Source organism: Anomalospiza imberbis, chromosome 8 (genome assembly GCF_031753505.1).
Source record: "Anomalospiza imberbis isolate Cuckoo-Finch-1a 21T00152 chromosome 8, ASM3175350v1, whole genome shotgun sequence".
In the NCBI taxonomy this organism is placed as follows: Eukaryota; Metazoa; Chordata; class Aves; order Passeriformes; family Viduidae; genus Anomalospiza; species Anomalospiza imberbis.
In genome coordinates this window covers 26,416,265-26,440,896 of record NC_089688.1, presented here as the reverse complement: position 1 = coordinate 26,440,896, position 24,632 = coordinate 26,416,265, and the positions used below count along the sequence as shown (strand labels likewise).

Sequence of the window (24,632 nt, the reverse complement as noted above, 5' to 3'; positions counted from 1 at the left end):
GACTCATTGGCACGGCAAACACTTCAGTTTAAGGACTTTAAAAAGAAGGATTGCAAAACTCAGGCATGCTCCTGCTCCTACTGAGATCAGTGGCAAGCCTCCCATTGGTTTCAATGGAAGCAGGATAGAATCTCCCTTTTCTGGAAGAGAAAACCCAGCAGTATTTGGGCTTTTTGGAGCACATGCAGCTCTGAAAGTCTGTTTCTTCGGAGCATTCCAAAATTTTTCCCATTTGCTTGATTCCATGGCAACACAACATCACCATTAAGCTTTCAATACTGAAATGAGATTTTACTACTAAGCCTGAGGATTTATACAAGTGTAAAAAGATCTTGCTAAGCTGCAATTCCCATTAGACTAATTCAGGATCCTTTTCAAATGAGTGATGAAATTATCTCTGGATTTATTTTACAATAAGCCAAGAATTTTTTAAGGTTAGAAAAATGGGAAAATTGCTCTACAATCATACAAGAAACATTCTTTCATTATTACACAGAATCACTATGTTTAAGTAAAACACTGTATCTATTTACTATCCTTTTCAAAACAGTCTAAAGAAGAGCCTAAGCAGTTTTCTCATAAATGATACTAAAATCAGACTCTAGAGACTGCACAAAATTACGACAAAGCCATTGAGGGTTTTCTTCTGATTTTTGTGTTACTTATATCACAGTAATAACTCTTTTGCAACTAGAAAAAATATACCAGTGTAAAAGTGTACAATGAAAAAACATGCCAAAAGCTCCATGTTCGGTTTTAAATATACTATAGTTCATCTTTTATAGAGGGAAAGCAGAGCAGACAAGCTGGCTTTACACTCAGTGGTTGAGAGGTTGCTCTGAGTTACACCATAGCACACTGAAAACAATTCCCATCACTGATCCCCTATTTTTATGAGTGGAAAGGGAAAAGAATCAGTGTGATTCCACACCTGGAGAAGGTTGTGTATAAGCAGTATTGAGGGTCTTTTATAAAGTACCTACGAAGAAGCTCCCAAATAACAACACAAATGCAGTGAAACAATTAAATTATTCAACATCAGTAAGAATTTTACAGGCCTTATGTTTCCTGCATTTTCCTAGAGTCGATATATAAGTGTTCATTGCCATCTCTGTTATATTCAGTTTTCATGCAATCCAGCTCTTGAATCATCTCCTCCGATGCCATTTCTAAGATGATTCAAATTCTGACTCCCCTCATTGCACATAGACTCACGCTGGAAGCAATGATCAGAATGTGGGCTGCAGCATTTTATTGGGACTTTGCTTCTGTGGACTTTGCTTCTCTTTATACAAAGAGAGTTACAAAAACACAGGATGTAACACTGGATTTCACTTTACTGAGCAGAGCTCAGAGCTTCCCCTTTCGATGCTTCCAACAGCCCTGGGTCAAATACCACGCAACCCTGAGTGTGGGATGTGGCCCTGCTGCTGGTCACCAGATCAAAGACACAAATGCTGGACTGCTTATTGCCCAGAAATACAAACTTTATATGAGTTGTAAATTTCATATTTGTACATTTCATAGTTGTACATTTCTAGCTCATATCTTACTGTGTTTTTTAATTTGAAAAGTAGGTGTCTTTTATTCCAACATCCATATTGCAACAGAAAAAAAGTATTTTTCCTTGCTAAAGGAGGAAAATTCGGACTCAAAATCCCTTCTGACCCACAAACTGCAGAATGCTCTTGGTAAACTATCAGCTCTAATACTCCAGTGGTATTCCCTGGAGGCACTCAGTTGTGGGAACTAGGGCAGTTCTGTGCATGCAGCAGTTAGATCTCTATCGCATCTTAGGCATTTTCTTTCACGTGTGAAAGGCAGTTCTAATTCTTACAATTCTCATTTGTAATAATTTCAAAACAAAACCTTAAGGGGAAAACTAACATCTTGTGCTACTTAAATATGTAAGTAGAGTATCTGCATTAGTATAAACGGTATCTTTTGTCACTTGATTCCTGTATTGCACTGCTGTGATTTGGACATTCAAAGAAATGTAGGCACGAGCCTTCCTGCTGGGCTGTAACTCAAGCCACAGAGAAACTCCCTTTAAATAGCCCAGGAATGCCAAAGCCAAAAAATACTGTCGCCCTTGTCTGGTTACATGCAGCAATCTCAATCAACATTTACTTTTGCGCTCAGTAAAAGGCAAACTGGCACTGCTGCAAGGCCGGGCAGGCAGATCGATACCTGTCCCGAAATTTCCGCGACTGCTCTCAGCGGCAACTCTGAATCGCTGCAAACCCATTTAAACACAACTTCACATCACTTGTCCAGCGTTTTCCTGCTCAGTAGCTGAGATTTGAGAGCTAAACAGCCGTGAGTCGCTGCTCTCTCTGGGCTGGGAGGGGGGCGGAGGAAGCGGCTGTTGAACCGTGCGGCGGCTGCACCAGGGCCGGGGCGGCCGGAGCGGCCGCGGGCAGGGCTGGGCACGGCGGTGGTGCGAGGGCTGTGAGGGCGGAGGGCAGCGGCAGGGCCCGGGGCCGGGCAGGGCCGCGCTGCGGGCCGGGCGCTCAGGAAGTCGCGTCAGGCGCGGCGCCGGCGGGAGGGCTGGGGCAGCAGCGGAGCCGGCGGTGAGCGCGGGCCCGGGGCCGGCGGTGCGGAGCGGCGCGGTTCGGAGCGGAGGGGAGCGGAGCGGAGCGGTTCGGAGCGGAGGGGGCGGCGCGCAGGGGCCGGCGCGCAGGGGCCGGGCGGCGGCCGGAGGCGGCGCGGGCCGGGCCGCGCGGGCGGTGCTGCCCCCGGCGGCGGGGCGGGGCAGCGCAGCGGCTGCCGCGTGGCGGGAGGGGCGGGAGGGGCGGCGCGGCGCGGCCGGGGCAGCGCGGAGCAGCGCGGAGCAGCCGGCGGAGCGGCGGCAGCGGCAGCGGCGGCGGCAGCAGCGGAGCGGCGGTGCGGGCCGGCTGAGGGGCGGCGCGGGCCGGGCGGCGGGCGCGGGGCCAGGTGGGCGAGGGGAGCCTCGGCCGCCCCCGCGGGGCTCCGCGGGCCGGTGCTGGCGGCTGCCCGCGGCCGGCGCCCGCCCCTCGCGGCGGCCGGGGAGGCGCGGGGCGGCCCCTTGGCAGCGGCGGTGCCCGGGGCGCTGCGCTCCCCCGCCGCGCTGAGCGCCGCGGTTTTATTTATAGCAGGTCTGGTGAGCGGCGGGGCTGCAGCCCGGAGCGCTGCCGAGGGAGCCCTGGTGAGCCCGGAGCGCTGCTGGAGCCCGCGGGGATGGCGGTGGCCGGCAGGTGAACAGCGCCAGCGCCGCAGCGGGGAGCGGGCGCTCGGGGGGCGGGTTGGCTCACAGGTAGGTATGCGGCGGCTGCTGCTGCTGCTCCAACGGGCTTCTAATTGCGTATTTTTTGAAGTTCATCTTTTGTGTATACCGGTGCAGCCAAGGTCACCTTGAGCGGGACGCATTTCGATTCCAGCGTTTGAGGTTTCTAGGCATTTTTTTGTATTTATTGGGAGGGTTGGATAGTAATTTGCCCGAGAACTAATTTAAATAAAAGGCGTATTGAATGTAACAGCCAGCAAAGATAAAGGGATGACTTAGGTACTTGTGCTGTACAAGGATATGCATGGTCTGCATGGTTCTACTGGCTGGGACTCCACTTATTAGTGGAAGCTCTCTGTGTGCACTTACTACGGGATGGGTTTGTGGCAACTTGGGGAGGCCACTAGGAAAGGCAAAAAGGTTGGACTAAAGTTTTAGATCTTGCTGTTGCAGATGTCAGTTTAGCAATCTGTGTGGGAACAATCTCATTCCTGATGGCCCACAGCTTGGCCATGATATAAGTTTCTTTGCAGTGACAGACAGAAGAGGAGGTATTGCCTCTTTACAGTTTCTGTTGGTGAAAATGCTGGGATTCCTATTTCAGTGGCTCTCAATAACAAACCAGTTTAATTTGTAGTCTTTTGAAAATACACTGTATAACACTAAGTTATTTTAGTATGTTTGCTGTTCCTTTTTTCTTTGGCCAAGGGAGAATTATTTACTATGCTCATTATTTGAGCTACAAAACTTCAGTTTCAAAATAATTAATCGGGTTAAGATTTCCTTATTGCTCTTTAATCCCACAAAACTGAAATGTCACATGTCAGCAGTGTGTTCACATTTAGAGATGTGCTTTTTTGTAGAGCACTCCTTCTTCCTGAGGAGTTTGCAAACTGGTTTGACTACAGCTAGACCAGACACATCAAATATACTCTGTGATAGGATTAGGTGAGAACATTAATGATAGTTTTGTAGATCATAGGTGTCCTTGAGAAGCAAATTATGAAACAGCAAGGTCAGAGTGCAAGAGAATAGTAAACTAATGAAAGTGTCTGACATGCGTATCCTTATGGCTTCAGGGTTTAAACCATGCAGTAAAGAACAGTGGAAAATTACAAGGGGACTATAGTGACCTGTTATGGGAAGAAGAGCATGGAGAGAAAAGCATGCAGGAAGCTGGTTGGTGTGCTGCGTTTTTGGAAGTCAAATGTGCTGGGGTTTTTAGCATATTAAAATCATGCCGATTTCTAGCTGCAAGGAAGCATCTTTGGAACTGAACTTTTACTGAAGGGTGAAAAAATACCAGTTTGCTAATTTATTGCAAGATGCCCATCACTGAAATTAGGTGTGTGTTTCTCTGCATGCATATAAATACATGAATATACTAATTACTATATGAATATATATATATATGAAGATAAAAAGAATATATATATGCACATATTATTTTACAGTTTGTGATCTTCAGTTCCATTTCTGTGTCATGGATGAAACTGCTTTGTCCCTTGGAACAATAGATGTTTCCTATTTGTCCACCTCAGCAGACTGCAGCATCAGTAGATGTAAGCATTCAACTGAAGAGTGGGTAAGTAAAAATTGGGAATGTTACTGGCCCTATTTATCTTACTATTTCTTCAAGTTGAAGGTGGACTTTTTATTGTTATGAAGAGTGAAGATAAGGAATTATGTCTGTCATGCATGATACAGTTTGGTTTTAATTTAACTTGAAACATGAGGAGGAACCAACAGTTCAATTCTGTGCCAAAGAATAATGTTGCTAGAAAAGAAAAATCCTGTCAAACTCTATTGATAGTCTTACAGTCGTCTGGTGTGATGTAGCAGTAAATGTACAGAATCCCATTCTGGAGTAGCCAAAGTCAAATAGAAAGTCAAATGGAAAGCTTGTTGCTCTTCTGGGTGTTGTGGTTTGAAGTGTACACGTGAAAAGGAGCTTGATGCTGAAGTTGCAGTCATATAAGCATTGAAGCTGGAGCTGGAGTGCAGTCCAGGAGGCAGAAAAAAATTGGTGGATATAAATAAGGAGCCTATTAAAAGTCTGTGTCCTCCATTGAGTGAGTCTTGGGATTTGGAGGGGACAAAGGAGGCGGTGAGCAGAGTGGTCTGGGTGGAGCCAAAAGAGCCACATGGGGACTTGGGTGGTGGTAGATAGTTTAGCAGCATAGGTCAGGAGGACCTGTGGAGAGGAGGAGCTTGAACTTGATACTGGAGAAGAATTGGAAACATGGTCAGAGTTGAGGGAAAGGGCAGATGTCTTGGCAGCTGGGATTTCTATCTAGCTAGATCTAAGTTCCATGGAACAGCAAGCTGCAGTAACCAAGAGATCTGTGAGAAAGTGGAATAAGGGCAGGCAAGTCACAAGAGATAGAAAAGAGGTTTTGTAAGAAAATGCTGGAGACGTGCATCAGGGGTTGGAGGCAAGCAGAAGGAAGATGGCATTGTTACAAAGTTTGTTTGGAGTTAGCATTAAAGGAGGTGGTAGAGGAGGGATTATGGCAGGCTTAGCATCTTGATACTTGTTTATTTCAGATGGAAGAGTTAGCCTTGGAATATTTGCTGTTTGTGCTACTTGCCAAATGTGATACATGCACTGTTTAGTTTTTAAGCATCTTCAGCATGGCTTTTGACATTTTGGGAGTTTCTCACTGGGCTGAGTATGTGGTGATCTGTATTTGTGTCTTCCAGTCTTGGTTCTATCCTGCTGCTCTGCCACTTAAAAGTTCTATTTTAAGCAACATTTTGGGTTTGGTTTGTTTCTGTAACTTCTCTTTTAATACTGGAAGTAAGTTTCTTCTCAATAAAATATGTGGTTTAAAAATGGCAACTCAGTTCTCATTCTCAGGCAAGCAATAATTCGGTAGACTTTAATGTAAATAATCAAGGTCTTTGAAAATATATTTAACTACAATTTTTGCATTTTTTTGTTCTGTAATCTTCAGATAGACAGTGTAACTTTGGAGAAGGCACAGGGGTTCCTTTTTCATATCACTCTGCATGAAACTGCTGAAAGTGCCTACAGAGTCCCTGGAGTTAATAGTTTGGATACACTGAGTCTTCTTGCAGTTTTACAGGGTGATATTCAGTTGAATTTTAAAATACCTTGTTCATATTGCAAGCACCTTTACATTATTGAGAATGTGGTATACTGTTAATCTCTTTCAATTTTCTCAGCAGTTTCTTTTGTGTTTTCTAATTACAGTTATCATTCCTTTTAAAATTTTGTGTGTCCCATGCAGCAGTGCTTACATAAATACAACACTGAGATTTTGCTTTTATTTCTTTAAATTTTAGAAAAATGTTGGAAAAAATTGTGCTTTACGTAATTGAGGGGTAATTTTTTGTGTGTGTCTGGCAGCTCCTCTTCCTCCAAGCTTTCCCATACACAGCAGAACACATATTTCTGCATATTTACACAGTGGTGTTTTGTTCTGCAGGGAGAGTGTAACTCTCGTCCCACTCTGTTCCGATCTGCCACTTTAAGATGGAAGGAGGCTCTGCTGAGCAGGAAAAGGCCGTTTGTGGGACGATGTTGCTATGTATGCACTCCTCAGAGCCGGGTAAGAAGATTATGGAATGGATTATGTTTGACAATAATGCATAGTTGCAGTGTAATGAAGTTGCAGTAGTTTCCTTACTTTCAGAATTAAGGTCACAATGTTTTTTACTTCATTAAGTGCTATAGTTTTTCACTGTTGTTTGTGGTTACATTTCATTTGTTGTGGAATTAAAGGATGGTACACACCTGTTTTGATGCTTAGTCTCCCACCTCTCAGTGCAGACTCCTTGCACAAAACTCTCCAGCTCCTCAGAATTATTACTAGGAAATGGGATAGCAAAATTATCTGGTGTGTTAAATTAATAATGGGAATTTGGAGCATATAAAAGTGTGAAAGTTTGCTTTTAGGACACTTTAATTCTCTATCCACAGAATAAATACAGTTTGGAAGCTAAGCAGTATGCTTCCTTTCCAACTTGCTGAGTCCTGTACTTGGAAGAACAAGTTCGTTTTCTACACCTGGCTGATTCCTTGCCTCTCTGCCCAGACTGGAAACAAGGACTGCCAGTTGCGATAGTGGGGATATTTGTCTGCTGGGAACAGTGTCAGGATGGTGGCTCTAGAGAGGTTGCGCAAGCTGATTTAAAATGTGAACTTTATTGAAAGGCATTGGGCAGGCTTTCTGTAAGCTCAGGATGCAAAATGCTGATAAATGGCACAATACAGTTTGCAACCAGTTCATCATGTAATTTGCTATGTGTGCACCCTGGGCTTTAGGTTGCATTTAGTTACACCTTCATTGGCTGGGCTAGAGGGAAAATTTGCTTCCCTCTTTGACCAGAGAGAAGTTATTACTCTCTGTTTCTCTGCCACATCAGAAAATTGCAGCAATGATATACAAATGTGGTATAGAAATCCAAATGTACTGTGAAGGCTGTGTATGATATGAGCAACAAGACAAACAATTAGATAAACTGAGACTACTTCAAGCAGACAAGTCAAGTGTTTTGACTTACAAAAAGGTGTGTATGAATCCTCATCTTAGGGCTTTATACATTTAGTAATTAGTCTGTTAATAATTAGGCTGGTCCTCTCAAACTGGGAATTATGCTTTAAAAATAAAAATATTGTTCTGTATTTTGTCCATTTAATAACAGACTCATTAACTATACTGAGATCCCAGTTAAGAAAGGAGCATGACCTTTTAAGCCCTTTGTTGCCTTCTGCTATAAGGAAAAAATACCATCCTTGCACAGACAGTAACAAAGATAAGCATCTCATTAGATTCCAAATGCTTTTTTGGAGCTGCCTTTTCCATTTTTTTTCTTAAGAAAAATAAATAAATGAGGCAAATTTCTTTAAGTGTGCTGACCATACTAACGACTTGCCAATGCTGAGAGTGGAAAGTCTTGCTTCTCCCTCTTGTTTTCCTTCCTGCTCTCTTGAGTGCTGATCAAGTTCACGAACCAAGCAGAAAACTACCTGCTTTATTCATTTAGTCTGTCTTAGCTTTTTGTCTTGTCTGCATGAAGTTGGAACATTAAAGGGTGTAATGAATGCTAGAGGTGCTCTAAGTTAAGAGGTAAGGCATAGAGGTAAGCAGGAAAGGCCAGGATGTGGTGGTGGGAGCTGGGCTTCTTCTCTGTGCCAGCAGGGAGATCCTGTATTGGCTCAGTTGGTTTCACAGAACCACATGCTCTGCCTGACACCGGATTGGAGAGGAGTTAAATAAGGAAAAGCTAAAGTATGACAGTACTGCTGGAGGATGAGTTTCATAGTGAGGTTTAACCTGACACTTAGAGCACTGGTATAGGCAGGTATAGACTGGCATTCAGTGGTACTTAACTTTGTTGCTGATTGTTTGGGAGACCAAGAAAAAGTAATTTTGCTTCTCTTTATCAGAACATGTCATCAGCTTATAAGATCCACAAAAAATCACCAGAAATTAGCTTAACATCTTAAGACCTTAGAGCAACAATTGGTTTATTGTACAGCACACTTGTGCTGTAGCAGGGAACAGAAGACTCTGCTTTCACTGTAGCACATAATTTCTACCTGATTTGCAAATAACATAGGACAGTCATATATTTAAATTTTGTGGCAAATGGTGTGTCCTAAACAAAATACAAACAGATGACTCTTACTCCCATTGCAGAATTGGTGGTGAGGTTGTTTTGCAGCTCTGCTTTTCCTGGTGACCATCTTTCTCCTTTGCTGTCTTTTTTTTGTCTTCTTTGACATGCACAGTTCCAGTAGTTTTAGCTGTAGTTCACTGCTGGCAAGGTACCAGTTTTATAAATATATATCATTTAGGTAGAAAGAAATCAGCATCTTAGTCAAGGTATTCACATTGACTATGGAAGAGTAGAATTTAAGTCTTCCTGCTGAGGAATATTTGTTGTGAAAGTGCTCCTAAACTCAGCCCAGTTAATACCTTGGCATGTGGAGTCTGTAACAAGGCTCTACAAGGCTGGACTGAGTTTGTTGTTCAGGCAGAGCAGGAATGTGGAGATTTGCCACCTAACCATAGATGGATATCCTGACCCTTGGGCTGTTGTTACATGATGCTTGTTCTGCTGGCAAATCGGATGCTATAGACTGAGCATCAAATGCTCGTGGTTACACTAATGCCCAGTGTGGCTTAATAAAGAAAAGGTGAATTCTGTATTATGACAAGTCCTGCTTTATATTACATGAGAATCTGCTGAAATGTTGTGGCTTGAAGAGCGTAACCAGTGCAACCACACAGTAAAGCCTAGAGAATGCTGTGAGAGTATTGGACTTGGGAATAGTGATTAGAATTTCTATTTTCATTTTAGAAGTTTGTGTACTGTATAGGCAGGTTCAACACTTCTCTGGTTTTGGCTTTGATTACAGGACAAATGAAAAACATTGCATTATCTTAAATATTATGATGAATGTAACAGACAAAGCTATTTTTGTGTAATGAAATAATCCATCAATTTTTTTTTCCTTGGTTTTACAGGATAACTTCTTCAATTCTAGTATTCCTTCTTTGGGTCTACGTAATGTCATATATATCAATGAAACACATACCAGGTATTGTAGCAAGTGTTTCTTTTGCTTTTAAAATTCAATGTGCTCTGATTTTATGACAGAGAAATCTTTATTATGATCTAGACTGAGTTGATATATATTGTGGTCCTAAAATGCGGAGATTTGGTGCTGACTTCAGTAACATGCTTGTTAAATCTGGCTGTGTGTATTTGGGAACTGGGCAAAGTCCTTTGGGGTTATAGACAAGGAGTGTAGGGGCCAAACCTGTTTCACAAAAAACTCAGAATTTTTTCACAAAAAAAAAATCTTTCTCCTTTCATGCAAATTGCAGCGTCTGTAGCATAATATTGAGGGCACCCGATTTATTCCCTTATGCAGAATGACTTCAGGCTGCCCTTTAATTTACTGAGCAGATCTGGCTCACAATCTAGGTGTTGACTATTACCACTTATGGCAATTAACCTGAATATGTCTTGTCTCTTCTCTGCCTCAGTGGCAGAGTGCAGCTTCTGAAAAGTGTGGTATAAATGAAAAATAATCTAAAAAATGAAGATGTGTCTTTGTGCTGTCAGAATCATATCTTGTGTTGTGGGATGAAGCTACTGGAATTGCACAAAAATATTCTGTTCTTTGGAAAGTTAATAATGCTTGCTAAGTTTTTCTTACAGTAATCATTAGCATAAGTAGTTCCTGCAGTGTTTGTTGTAGAGTCAGAGCAAACAAAGAGAGGCCAGCAGCCTGAAAGAAATGAGCCAAAGTGTCTGAGTGAAAGAAAGGCAGCATTGTGTGTGCTTGAGAGGGAGAAAGCTAATGTTAGAAGCTGTTCTTTATTAAATTTGTATTAATTATGGGTTTTTAAGAGTTCAGCTTGTAGTTTAGAATACAGAAAAATAACAGAAATACTGTTTAACTTTTAAAAAATCAGTTTCAAAAGTCTAATGCTTGAATGGTTTTGAATGGTCAAAGTTATTTGAATTAGAAATATGAGGAGAAAAAAAATATGGCTTAATGAATTATTCTGAAATAAATGCATCTCAGAATAGTGAGAAATATAGTGTCATTATAGTGTGAAAATGGACAATTTTAATGAAGTTCTGATGTCTCATGGGGCTACATAGTCACAGTTTCCTGGCTTTAGAAAGTAAGAGGGGTTCTCTTTAACTGCCAGCATGCTGTAACTGTATTGACAGCCTTTATCTGAGGTACAACTGCCAGTTTTAAATGTGTCTTGACTGGTCCATTCTGTATAATTTTTGTTTTCACTTATTGCTTCATGATCAGAAAACAGATTTTTCCAATTAAACTACATTATGTTGTAGTTGTAAAATGAATGTAGCCGCCTTCATACCTTGACAGATCCCTGCAATAGCTGTGTGCTGTTCTGATATGTTCATAGATACCAAAAAATATTGTTGTCACAAAGCATATCCTTGCCTTTGCTTTCTAGAAAAATCAGTAAAGTTCTCAAACTCCAAATAGAAGGGGATAAAGGAAAAAAGCAATTAAAACAGAGTCACCAGTCTTTTTCTCTGACTGCCTGAATAGCTGGTGTGAAAATTTGTGTGATCATTCCATGCCACTCTGTGCCCATGGCTTGTGCATGTGCACCCATCTTAATTGCAGTGCACTCTAGGGCTTTGGCCTTTTGCAGTGTAAAAGTTCTGTCTCATCTTCCCTTGCTGTTTTTAACACATGTATATATCTACTGAAGTGTGTTGGGAAGGTTTAACAGCCAAGATCAGTAACTCGAGTGATGACAGCGGGTGAGACGTTGGCGGGGCTCCAGCATGGAAACCACCGTGAGCTTTGTTGCCCGCAGTTCGGTTTGGGACACTCACTGGAGCAGCAGCCAGCCATTGCACCAGCAGACCTCAGGACAGGGGTTCTGCATAATACTGCTCTGGGCTTAGAAATTGCCAGAATTAAATTTTTCATCCAGCTGTTAATTCTGCCCCACCACATCAGCTCTGCTGTTTGGGGGTCCTAGGTGCTTGGTTTGTGTAAGTGGTGGCTTGTCCACTCTGGTCCAGTAAATGAGGGAGGTGAGGAGAGGAATAGTGATGAATATCCACTGTGGGGGATGGGGTGTAAGCCATTTCTGTGTCTCAGGAATCTTCTGTGATATTTGATATTTCAAATAACATTTTCTCAGGTGATTTCTGCTTGTATGACTGAGAGAGTAGAGGACAGGGTTATTTAAAAAAGAAGAGACTGTCTGCGTAAGTTACCCTAGACACTTGAATTTGTAGTGAGATTTACTGATTATTTTGTGGTTATCTCTTGCTAAAACTTTGCTAGGAGAAAGTATGGAGAAGACACATAGGGCTGGGTGCTTGAAAACACTGTAAAGAAAGGAAAGCTAACTAAAAAAGTGGGTTTAGTTTTGATGGTTAATGCAAACATATTTTCAAAAGTGTTTGTGAGTGTTTACCCTGTGCTTACGTGAGCAGCTTTCCCAAGAGGGCTTGGTGTTCCTTGAAGAAGTTGACAAACCTCTTAGCTGGGCATTTACTTTCCTTGGTGGAAAGGGGCACCAAATTGGAAATCAGCACTATCACTTTTTTGGCCTCGCTGAGCTGGCAAGTTGGTTCCAGGGGACAGGCAAAATGTATATGCTGGTTTGTTTGCTATGTTCCTGTGATTCTGTGGGTGTTTTCAGGCCAATGTGACCCTGAGTTGAAGGGGTGCAGATGTTGGCTCAGATGTTTTGTACTATGCATCAGTTGTTTCATCCATAACGTGAAGATATTGGCAATTTACTAGAAGATATGGAAGCTTTTAGACAGCCATTTATAAAATCTTACTTACTTCTGCTTCTTAATTGTGTTTTTACTTGTATTTAAAGGTATTGTTTTTGGAAGCAAAATATTTGAGGATCACACTGAAATACCCTTCATGTTTTTGTAGGTACAGAGGGTGGCTTGCGAGACGCTTTTGCTACGTCCTTTTTGTGCAAGAAAGGGATGTTCATAAGGGTATGTTTGCCAAGAATCTGACAGAAAATGTGCTGAACAGCAGCAGGTAAGATAACACAAAATTAACTATTTTTAAAATTTCTAGTACATTAAAATATGCCTTAATTTAGAAACTGCGAATTTTGTAAATCAGAATATTTAAGAAACTAGAAGATGCAATATCTTTAGTACAGACTTTCAGGAATGTAGCTTGCAATTTCTGTTGGAATAGTAAAAGAGAGGGTTTAAGGATTACAAGTCTCTAAATTAATGGTGTGTAGTGGGGGAACAGCAGACAGTACACAGAAAAATAAATTGCTACATGACAGCTCTTCAAACTTCTGTTTATCTAATTCATATAAGTCATTCCCACTGAAGTCATACTAGAGTCATCAGAAATTGTCAGTATTTCAGAAATACTAGGAAAGCAGCATTTTGGAGTACCCTGAGTTTACACCTGGAGAGTGCAGCAAAAAGTGAAAAAAGGCTGTAGTATGGAGTACCCAGCCTTAACTTTGTGGAGCTTGTTTTCTGTTTTATATGCCTCATTTTAAATGGCATCTTGAGATCCTGATCAGCTGTTCAGGTATCAGTTTTCCTTGGACACAAAGAAATTCAACCGCATGCTCACTCCTTGAGGCTACTTTTGTCAGAGGGCGCACACTGCCTACATTAACATTCTTAATTCTGAATTTTTAAAGCTTGAGTCACATCTGAAGATGATAGTGTTGCTTTTGAAAAGTAAAGCAGACTGTGTTGTGCTACAGTCAGGGTGTGTTAAAGCCACTTACTGTCTCTTGGGTATGTTTTAAAGGGGGAAAATAGCCCTTATAAAATTTAGTTAGACTTGGTAAAACTGAGAATTCAAGGGCAAAAATAATCCAGATGTTCAAAATAGCAACTGCATAAATCTGTGTAATGAGGTATGTGAAATTGCTGTGGCAGGAAAAAGAAACATTAACAAAAATAAGACTGCACCTGTTCCCCCTGAGTTTTTAACTTTACTAACCATTTCAGAAAATTGGCAGTCACTTAATATTAGTACCTGTGAATTGTTTATGTACTGTTTCATGTAGTCACCTTTGAGCCTATTCAATCATCACCTGCCTCTTAAATTAGAGCTTATAAAACTGAATCAAGTTTAATGCATTTGGAGTACACAATAGTTCAGTGTGGATGCTTTTTTTGTTTGCAAGTTACTCCTGTAGTAAATATGTAGCTCATTCCGAGTTGTTGTTTGTGTTTTGGACTCTTCTGTTGTGAGGTTGTCTCATAAACTTTATTTTTTAATGCTAGAGTCCAGAAGGCCATTGTAGATGAAGCTTCTGAACCAGCTACTCCAGGCAGTTTTGTTCAGACGGATCCTAAAGCTATCAACAAAGTGAAGAAAAAAGCTAGGAAAATTCTCCAGGAAATGGTAGCAAATGTGTCGCCTGCTTTAATCAGGTAAGAAAAATGTCTCATCGATAGTGTCAGTGAGTGGAAGGAGTGGACAAGCTCTTTCTGCATAATACCAACAAAAATAGTAATTATTCTACATTTTCAGATGCAGCAGAAATCCTCTGCCTTTCCAAAGAATATATCTTATGATAAGATTAAGTACAAACTTCTCCTTTTCTCCCATTTGGTGCTAATGCTTAGATCAGTATTGGCATCATTTGTTGTTTCAGGCTCATATGGGCAAGAACAGCCATCCGCAGCATCATAGACTGAAATATATTTTTCCATTAGCCTATTAGTCTATTTCATAGACTGAAAGATAATTTTTCTATTAGCCTGTTCAATAATATAATTTGTAGATATAAGTATCTCAGAGAGAGCCTTATTTTAGATAAAATCTTCTCCTGTGGTGTCTACATTTACTGCTAAGGATGATTTTGTCTCTGTCATGTTCCTAGTTCACAGCCTTCACTGAGGTTGATACAAGATTTGTGTCATAACTGCAGGAGGCTGAAATGTGGCAACTAGCCATAGGCAAAACCTTGTTTAGCAATTGGATTTTATAGTAATTTATAGTTTATAAATTTTTAATAAATAAATTGTTTATTTTATAATAATTTTGTTTGAATATAAGTTATCAGGTTGACCGTCTTTGCCTTTAGTCATACAGAAGCAATACAAAACAGAGGCAGAAATAAATTAAGCTTTTTGAGTTTTTTTTTCCTTAGGTTGACTGGCTGGGTGTTATTGAAGTTGTTTAACAGCTTCTTTTGGAATATCCAGATCCACAGAGGTCAAATAGAAATGGTCAAAGCAGCAACAGAGGTAAGGGAAGGTGGGAGAATCCAGTGAGGTAGATTTCTGAAGTAATTTCTAATAATACTTACAGGAGTTCTGCTAAGTCTGTATGAAATGCAATTGTAGGTAGAACTGTATTATATCTGAACTACAGTAACAACACTGTGAAATAGTGTTCATAATTAAATATATGCTCCTAGAGTTGTGTGACCTGAAATACTATGTGAACTTTGGGTTTACCTTTGATTCAGGATCAAATTTTAACTATTAGGCTGAATGATTATCTCACATAACCTTGCATCTGACGTCATTTCCGCTTTTTGAGCTGAGGCAGCCAGCAATAAATTAGATCAAGTCAGGATTATTCACTTTTACTTTGATTTGGCATAAAAACTTTTAAGTAAAACATTTTCCCATTTCTTACTAGTAATCTATTTCCAGATTTTCAATATTTATTGAAATTGGTCAAACAAACTCCTGAATGCTACAATTTTCTTTACACTCAAATGAATTAACTCTCCTTGCAGGATTTACCTTAGCAATATTGATTAGATAAATAAACCAAAAAAGGTCCTGTTCTTTTCTGGGTTTTTTGAATATTGTGTTTGGGAAACCCACTATTCATAACTCCTTGGTAATATCTATCTGGTACTTCTATACCAGTACTTTGGTGACAGTGAAGATGTTCCACATCCCTTTAATTGTTTGATTGGTGTCTCAATACTATGAGTCTGAAGAAACTGGGAGTATTAATAATTGTTAATGTAATGGATACAATTGAAAACTACAGTCCATGAAAACTAAGGCTAAAGACAAGTTGACTAAAATGTTCTCATTGTCCCAGCAGAAGGAAAACCAGGAGTAAAGAAACTCAGTTATAGTAACTGGAAAATACCATCAGCTGAGATAAGATGATGCTAGCAATCTCAACAGTGGATTTAAGAAAAGGAGTAATATTCCATGTTTCTTACCAACTGACCTGTTTCTTTTTTCCTTCTCTCCCCACCATAGATGAATTTGCCTCTTATCTTTTTGCCTGTTCACAAATCCCACATTGACTATCTGCTTCTTACATTCATTCTTTTCTGCCATAACATCAAAGCACCCTACATAGCTGCAGGGAACAATCTCAACATCCCTATCTTCAGGTAATAACCTCTCCTTATTTGAAGAAAGACTGAGGTGGTGGGATCTGACTAACTGCACAAAGTGTGTAAGTGTAAAATTATCTGACTGTAATTGGGCCATCATGCAGAACTTCTTTGGTTCCTATGATGTGTTTAGAGAGGGAGCATCACAACATCCTTCAGAGAAGCTCTGTTACAACCTTAATGTAGGGTAAGGAGAAAGGATATTCCTTTTTGGAGTCTCAGAGTGGTTAGATGACTAAGGAAAGATGATACAGGAGGAAGAGTTGTGAATGTACAGCTCTTCATGCAATTTAGTGAGCTGGCTAACGGGCAGCAACAGTACTGGGTGAATAATACTTTGTGGAAAAGTATTCCACTTGAGCTGTGTTTAAATTATATTTCTGGTGGCTGAAGAACCTGAGGTATTTTAGGTAATATTTTGCCACTGAGACAGAATTTGGGCATATTTGGTATCTAAAGAATGACTGGATATTATAGGAAATGATCAGGAAAGAAGGGGAATGCCTTGACTTCAAGGTTGTTTTACACCAGTAGGTGCTGGTCTGTAATTATCCTAGTGAAAAAGGCATTCATATAAATTAACATTTAAAATGCTAGTTCTCAGTGCCAGCAGAATAAAGAAAGTTTAGCATAGATAATCTAACATTACTTTAGGCACTGGGCACCCTGAGTTCTGCAGCATTCAGCAGGCCCATCTTCCCTGCATAGCATCCTGTCTGCAGAACGGGTTACTCCTGTTTGGTCTTTTGAGGCAGTAAAGGATTTTTTTTCAAGAAAACAGCCCTATTCATTATTCTCTGGGATAAATGTGGGACTATGCAGGTGGTGTAATTGCTGGTGCCAAGGGGGAGCTGCCTGCAGATTTCCCTGTTAAAATCAGCTGGCTGAGTTGATTCTGCAGCTGGGAGGAGTGTGCAACACACCATGGGCATGCAGGCCATGCAGTCTGTGCAGCACAGCACAGACTGGAGCCAGCTCAGGTGAACTCATACATGGGTCACCAGTATCTCAGTGTGCAAGAATCTTCTGGTCAGTGGCCTGTCAAGGCAGTGAAATGGAGCAAGACAGTGCAAAGAAGCCTATTCCTAAGTGAAACAGAGAAATATTTGTGTAGTCCCATCATGTGTGTAATACAGTTTAGTCTTTAAGAATTTCAGTTACTTGAATCCCTGTTGTATGCAAGGAATTATTTGTTGGAGATGTAGTAGTTTCCTGCAAACTGAAACCAATGAGTATAATCCTCCTTTGGTGTGTAGCACATTGATCCGCAAGCTGGGAGGATTTTTCATCCGTCGGAAGTTGGATCAGAACCCTGATGGTCGTAAGGATTTCCTGTACAGAGCTTTGCTCTATGTGGTGTGTATTTCTTGTCTTTCTTTCTGTAGGCAGTGTTTCACTTAGGTGGCAAGTGGGAATGTGGGTTCCATCGCTCTTTGAATTTGTCTTAAGTTTTATACTGCAAAAGGGGATTCATTTTTGTATGAAGGTTTGAATCTATAGAATAAAGAAAACTGCATGCTCAGCCCTTTTGAGGATGAGCAGATAACCACCTTGCATAATCCTTATTAAAGAATGTGGAATTAATGCTCTCTGAGTTAACTTATGCTTGCTTCACTGATGTCTTTTGTTGTGAGGCATCTCTACACTGATTCACTTAACACAATGGAAGTCTCTGTTCATGATGGGTTAATGTAATCCTTTGTGCCATTCAGTGTAGTAGCTGTATTTGCATCTTGGAAGATGGGGTGTGCTGGGGAACCAGAAGGAAATGAATGTGAATCAACTGCATCAACCATTGCTAGAGATGCTTTTTGAACAAATGTCATTATACTGCTTGTATATTCATGCAAATTCAGTTGCACATAGGTCTGGGCTTGTGTCAGGCATTAATTAATTACTGGGTTTTTTTCCACAAGTACTCATGCCAAGTCATGATCTTCCAATGCTTTTAAAAGGAAATAGTTGCCCACAATATATCTGAATAAAATTGTATGTTACTCTATATATGTATGCCAATATCATTAGATACTTATTTTTTCTCTTTTCCAATCTTTTTGTATTCAGCACATAGAAGAATTGTTGAGGCAGCAGCAGTTTCTAGAAATATTCTTGGAAGGCACACGGTCTCGAAGTGGAAAGACATCTGGAGCTAGAGCGGGTCTTCTGTCTGTGGTGGTGGATGCTCTCTTCTCAAATGCTACTCCTGATGTCCTAATTATACCTGTGGGAATCTCCTATGATCGCATAATTGAAGGTCACTATAACAGTGAACAGCTGGTAAGAGCAATCAAACAACTTGTTTTGCCTGGGGGATTTTCTGCTTATGTGCAGGAAAACGTGTTACACAGTTAAAGGCTGTGCTAGTCCTCTGTTCCATGGACTCAGGGTTCCTGTCGAGCCATGAATCACAAAATGTCTGTGACTGGGAGTGCTGAGGTACAGGTGACACACTTCTAAATGCAAATTCATGACATGACAAGTAATATGTTCAAGGGGATATCTACAGAGAAAAATAGTTCTCTAGATGAACTTGAAGTTATAAGGTGTGTCAAAAGCTTTGGGCTTGCTTTGTCTGCTGTTGCATGCATTTTAATTTTAAACATAACCTTTTAATTGCAAAGTGGAAGAAAAGCAAAACAACCACTTACGTTTTCTAGGGCAAGCCTAAGAAGAATGAAAGTCTTTGGAGTATAGCTAGAGGAGTCTTCAGAATGCTGCGGAAGAATTATGGGTGTGTCAGAGTAGATTTTGCACAACCATTTTCCTTAAAAGTAAGTTTGATATCTTGAATGTCTTTTTGAAGGTTTAACATTTTTGGTGTTTCAATAGTGGGACACATTTATTTTGATTTTCTCATTGTTGGTTATCATCACTAGCATTATCTGCTGCAGTCCATTCTAGCAGGACAAAAGTATCCCTGTTTTTGATGAATGTTTGAATCTTTGGACACTTTTGTTTTAAGCTGAAATAGTCTCAGAGTTGATATATTGGTTTTGAAACAGTGTAAGTATTCTTACTGGTGGGGTTCTTTGTTTAACAAGCAATCTTTAAAATGATCCTTATACTGTCTAGTATTTCTTTACCTTGTAGAGACATATGGATTTGAAGGAAGCTGAATACTGTTTTCCAGTTTAATTTAATGACATCTGCAATGGTTGAGGAAGGGCATTTATCTCGCTGGATTTTTAAAATTGCTAAGCAAATTAGTAGCTATAAAAGTGTCATGGGTAATACATAATTAAAATCTGTATTTTCTTTGAAAATCATCATTCATTATTGGTTCACAACTGTTACCTACAGTACTTCACTCTCTACTGTTCTGTAGTTTCTCAGAGAATGGGGTAGTGTGGCAGTATCTGCCTTTATCTGAATTTTCTCAGATCTCTTTGCAGAATCTGCTGGTACTAATCTACATTTCACTAATCTGTATTTTGCCACAGTATACCTTATTTTTAGTGTGACTTTAATAAGATTAAGCTCTGTAACAGTAACTTACTAGAACATTATTCAAATTAATTAGATGTTCTTCTTTCTGCCCTACTTCTCTCAGAAAAAGCAGTAGGGTTGGAGAGCTTTGGAGGGTTCAGTTACCACAGCATGAAATTATTGTGACCAGCTGCATTGCATTATAATTAGTGTAGTAGGGAGGAGATGGAGAAGGAGAAGGCTTGGGCTATTCTTGGTAGGGAGTTAACAACTCTTCCTGGATCAGTGTAAGGAAAAGAGGGTTATCTGCCCTCTTAATCTAGTGAAATGCTAATCACTCTGTACCTTCCCAGCAGCCTCTGTCAGGTCTCGTTTGTACCTGTGTTCCTTATTGTACTCTAGAATAGTGACAAATGACATAAATTGTTAAAGTGTGCCTTAGCTCACATTTGCAGAAGTGTAACTGTAGTTGTGTCACTGCAGGTTTTTCTAAAGCAGATGAGCTTTGGGGGTTAATTTTGAGCATCGGCAGCTCTATGAGCACAGGCTTGGAAGCAGAAGAGAGAGTGAAAGAGGCTGTGAAGTCTTTTAAGCAGCTTTCCTGGGAGAGAGCTGTTTTCCTGACCAGCAGGTTAAGTGGCTCTTTAGTTTCCCATTCTTTACAGAAACTGAGGGAACACAGCGTCCTGAAAACAGAATAGTGTAAATTTTAACCTATGAGGAGAGGAGTTTGGCTTTTGAGAAATTTGGGATTCAGGAATTCCAAGCATGCAGTACCCTGCCTGCTTCCTGGGGGCTTTAGTTTGTGTCTTGCAACTGGAGTTTTGTACAGCAGTGTTTTCCCTTAGAAGTTCTCTCTCCTGGCATTTGAGGAAGGCAGGAGTAAGCAATAATTACAGTTTCCATGCTGGTTCTGAATGGGTGCTAGGTTTTGCTCTCATTCATGTTAATGAGGCAGTTCTTATTAATTTAATTGTAGAACTCATCTCAAAGGAGTTGTTCACAGCAGGATGATGACAGAGGTTATGTGTTGTTTTCATTGCAAGTTTTTTTATGAAGTACAGATTGCTTGCTGTGGGAAGTCTACTTTTTGCATATAAAGTCAAAAGTGAATAAGCTGTTGAAAACTTTTAATATCTCTGACCTTACTACTGCTTTTTAGTGGGAGCTATTTTTAGTCAGTTGCATTTTTGAATAATGCCTTTTTCCTGTAATAGCATTATCAGCTGAATGCAAGAATAAGGGAGAAAAAGTACAAAATTAATGAGCCTTTTTTTTAACAGGAATATGTAAACAGCCAAAGCCAAAAACCTGTGCCTGCTCCTTTTTCTTTGGAACAAGCTTTGTTACCAGCTATACTTCCATCAAGGTAGAGATTTTTTTTTTGGGTGCTGTTGAAAAGGGAGGACAAGTTGGGATTTGTTTGTTTGTTTATCTTTTTAGTGTTCTGCATTACATTCCAAGCAGTGCTTGAACTCCCCATGGATAATCTAATTGTTTATAGAAAACTGCAAAACTTAGGCAATTCTAACTGCAATTTATTAAAAGAGTTACATTCTTCCTGATGAGCTCTGTTCAAATAAATTCAAGTAGACTTTTTTCCTTTGTTTTTTTCAGTAACCTCTGCTGGTTTGTTTATAAATGTTATGGAATATTTTAGGGGGGAAAATTACATGCTTAGGGAAAAGTAAAGGATTTGTTTTTAAACCTCATAAACATTTTACAAGGTTTTTGGAATAGTTTCAAAGCAAATAGGACCTTTGAGTGAGTACCCCTTATTTTCAAGGAGGTGACTGTCAGAGCTGCAAAACTGCTCAAGGGTTAGTTCTGCATTTGTTACATAGATACAAATTTTAGCTGTTTTTTTCAGGAGTTATACAAACCTCTGTGGTCCTGGTGGGGGCAATGTCAGTCCTGTACCTTTAGAAAGTTGTGAGTCCGTACAAAAGACCGTTTCTAGTTTGTAGAGAAACTGGGCTCTGTCTTTTAGGCAAATTTGTTTTTTCTACTGTTGTCCATATTCATTGAAGGAAAAAGAGCAATTGGTGTTAGAGCCAAGTCATGAGTAGCCATAGAAAGAGCTTGCAGTTTTTCTTCTAGTAGTCTTATTGTTGTGCAGTGCAAAGAAAAAAATCAGGAAAAGTTGGTAGAGCTTTTTGGTGATAACATTTTCAGCCCTTACCAGACTGTAATGGTATTTTGTGCTGTGGTTCAGTTAAGTGTACATAAAAAAATCAGTTTATATTATTTTACATTTTGATCAGAATCTAAATGTCATCATGTTAAATTTTATTCTGTATTCAGACCTAACGATACTGTGGATGGAGGTGCAGAAGCCTCGCTGCCCAACTCCAGGGATATCACCAGTGAACCCTTCAGAAGAGAGCTGATAGCCAACTTGGCTGAGCACGTTTTGTTCAGTAAGTGTTGAAGAGTGTCACTACCACAAAATCACAGAGTGGTGTGGATAGGAAGGGACCTTGAAGATCATCTCATTTCGACCCCCCTGCCATGGGCAGTGACACCTTCCACTGGAGCAGGTTGCTGTCAGCTGCCTGTTTGGTTTTGCTGACAGCATGAATTTTCTGTCTGGTAATGTCACACTTCCTAATTGTCTCCATTCAGGTGATCATTTCATTGTCAAGATTACATAATCTTGACGATTCTCCATCTTTTGTCTCCCTCCGTTCTCTTCAAAATTTAATAAACTCTTTTTCTGATCAAGTAAATTTTTATTCTATTAGTTGGACTAGTACACTAAACTTTCTGTACTTTGAAGTGCTTGATTTTCTTATTGATACACTCATTGCTTATCTCTTCATGTAAGGAGCCATTGGAGTGTCTTAATGGCATTATTTAAGATCATACATGAACTCATCTAGCTGCACAGATCAGTGTTGCCAGGTTTTATAGGTTATGTGCTATATGCTTCAGTCAGTAGGTCTGTGGTTTGTGGTACCAGAGATACACAGGAAACAGTACTTACCTTGGTAAATATCTAAGCTTTATTTGGCCTTCTTAGTCCCAGTTACTTTAATTTGATTACTTTAATATTGTTTCTGGACAGACATAATACACTTTGTATTTCATTTGGTGGTTACAGTTCTGTGCCCACATCAATGTTACTATTTTTTAAATAGTGGGTACTCTTTCATTTGTAATGATGTTTGGAATGTCTCAGATGCTCAGCAAGTTTATCTTGTTCACCTCTAGCTGCTGACAAGTCCTGTGCTGTGATGTCTACCCACATTGTTGCCTGTTTGTTGCTGTACAGACACAGGCAGGTAAGGCTTCTGTGTTGCTTAAATAGCCAAACATTGCTTTGGCCTTGTTAACTTATTTTTTAAAGAAAGTATGGATTTTACTATTGCATGATACTGATTTAAAAAAAGATGCATTTAAATTAAAGTGGATTTCAGGTAGTCTGAGTGCTGATATTTTAGTTAGCAGTGGGTGCTTGAACACAAGCCATTATTGATGGGATGATAATAAATGCTCATGTGGAAATAGATCTTTGTAATTCAAAATGTTATGCTTTTTTTAAAGATTGCATGGGTTTCATTTATTGTATTAGGGTTGTTTTTTAGATCTCAAAACACATTCACTACTGAATACTCTAGAAACTGTACCATTAATTTCCAAACTGATTTTACTGTTCCTCAGTACTAAAATGCTATATCACAATGGTAGAATGATACTAATGTTTACCTGAAGTCTTGTGCATGAAAGTTGGAGAATTTTTTTTTTTCCTCCTACGAGTTTGTTTTGTATTTTTTCTAAAAGTCCTTAAAATCTGAAGCTTTTATTGCACACAAATTGAGAACAAATGGAAAAATATTGGTCACTTGTCTAGTCCTGCTTGTGAAGGAAGTGTTACCATTCTCATCAGTCCAGTCTTTCCAATTTCCTAAAATAGTGGAATCAAAGAAGCATTTTACAATGTGATCTGACTCCCTTTTGGCAGAAAACAGGAAAAGGAGGTGCCTGAAGAAACACTTTTCCTCATGTTCCACACCAATTGTTCCCTTCTATTAAGTGTGATATTCCCAGCTAATTGATCATTCACTTTATATCATAGGTAATGGAAATATAGTGCTTCTGACATGTTCTTGAGGTATCTTGAGGTATTCAGGTGTGGCTGTGAAATAAACCAAGAAGCAAAGAAAAACCTTGCAATCCCAAATAGTTCCATGGCTGTAAAATATAATTGCATATAGTTCAAAACATGTGGAACTACTTCATCAAAGCCTCAGTGAAAATCACTTTTTCTGATAAGACTGTCGTGCTTTGGATTATTGGCGGTTAGTGTATTGTGTTTGATATATACCTGATTATGGGGTTTACTGATAGATTCCTGTGCAGAAAGATTGTTTTAACGGTGTGATTCTGTGTTTATTTGTAGGGAACTGATCTTTCCAGACTGGTAGAAGATTTCTTCTCTATGAAGGAGGAGGTCCTTGCCCGTGACTTTGACTTGGGATTTTCAGGGAACTCAGATGATGTTGTTATGCATGCCATCCACTTGTTGGGGAACTGTGTAAATATCACAAACACGAGCAGAAACAATGAGTTCTTTGTCACGCCCAGCATCACAATACCTGCTGTCTTTGAGCTCAACTTCTACAGCAATGGAATACTTCATGTATTCATTAAAGAGGCTGTTATTGGTATGTTTTGGGGGTTATCAGGGGAAGACTTTCTTGTAATCCTTGAAGTCAAAGTATCTGCACAAAAGTCCCCATCAGTTTCTTGTGTTATTTACTGTAATACAGTTTTTCACTTCCTGTTTCAACTCATGTTTACCTTAACAAACAGTTTTAAAGCAAACTTGTATTTTGTTTGAGTAATGTTCCCATTCTTTTTTCCCCTCATCCTTTATCTTTCTTGGAAGTATTTGTATATTGGTCACTGCCATAGGCAAGGCACTATCAGAGTTCTGAGCCAACATGGCAAAGCCTTTGTTTTGGTGAGCAGTATTTTTATGAGATTTTCTTTTGATCTGACATTACTGGACACAAAAGAGTGGTTAAGTCTGTCTTTATTCTTGAATGGCATGTGTGTAATGTTTGACTGCTTTTAGCCCC

At 39.9% G+C, this 24,632-nt stretch overlaps 1 protein-coding gene across 5 annotated transcripts in view; it reads left to right on the top strand.

Annotated features, from left to right (window-relative positions):
• The first annotated feature begins 3,086 nt into the window (after window positions 1-3,086).
• GPAM (glycerol-3-phosphate acyltransferase, mitochondrial) overlaps window positions 3,087-24,632 on the top strand; it is a 28,758-nt gene continuing 7,212 nt past the window's right edge. The window contains exons 1-15 of one of the 5 annotated variants that reach the window (XM_068198041.1): window positions 3,087-3,277; window positions 4,702-4,809; window positions 6,700-6,822; window positions 9,748-9,821; window positions 12,687-12,800; window positions 14,030-14,179; window positions 14,902-14,998; window positions 15,983-16,119; window positions 17,379-17,478; window positions 18,187-18,399; window positions 18,780-18,893; window positions 20,832-20,917; window positions 21,853-21,968; window positions 22,762-22,832; window positions 23,951-24,215. In XM_068198041.1, coding sequence (XP_068054142.1) covers window positions 4,765-4,809; window positions 6,700-6,822; window positions 9,748-9,821; window positions 12,687-12,800; window positions 14,030-14,179; window positions 14,902-14,998; window positions 15,983-16,119; window positions 17,379-17,478; window positions 18,187-18,399; window positions 18,780-18,893; window positions 20,832-20,917; window positions 21,853-21,968; window positions 22,762-22,832; window positions 23,951-24,215 — 1,705 coding nt within the window. In that variant the 5' untranslated portion in view covers window positions 3,087-3,277; window positions 4,702-4,764. Of the gene's footprint in view, window positions 3,278-4,701; window positions 4,833-6,699; window positions 6,823-9,747; window positions 9,822-12,686; window positions 12,801-14,029; window positions 14,180-14,901; window positions 14,999-15,982; window positions 16,120-17,378; window positions 17,479-18,186; window positions 18,400-18,779; window positions 18,894-20,831; window positions 20,918-21,852; window positions 21,969-22,761; window positions 22,833-23,950; window positions 24,216-24,632 lie in introns of all 5 variants that reach the window. The other 4 variants (XM_068198037.1, XM_068198039.1, XM_068198042.1 and 1 more) reach the window with 4 other exon arrangements.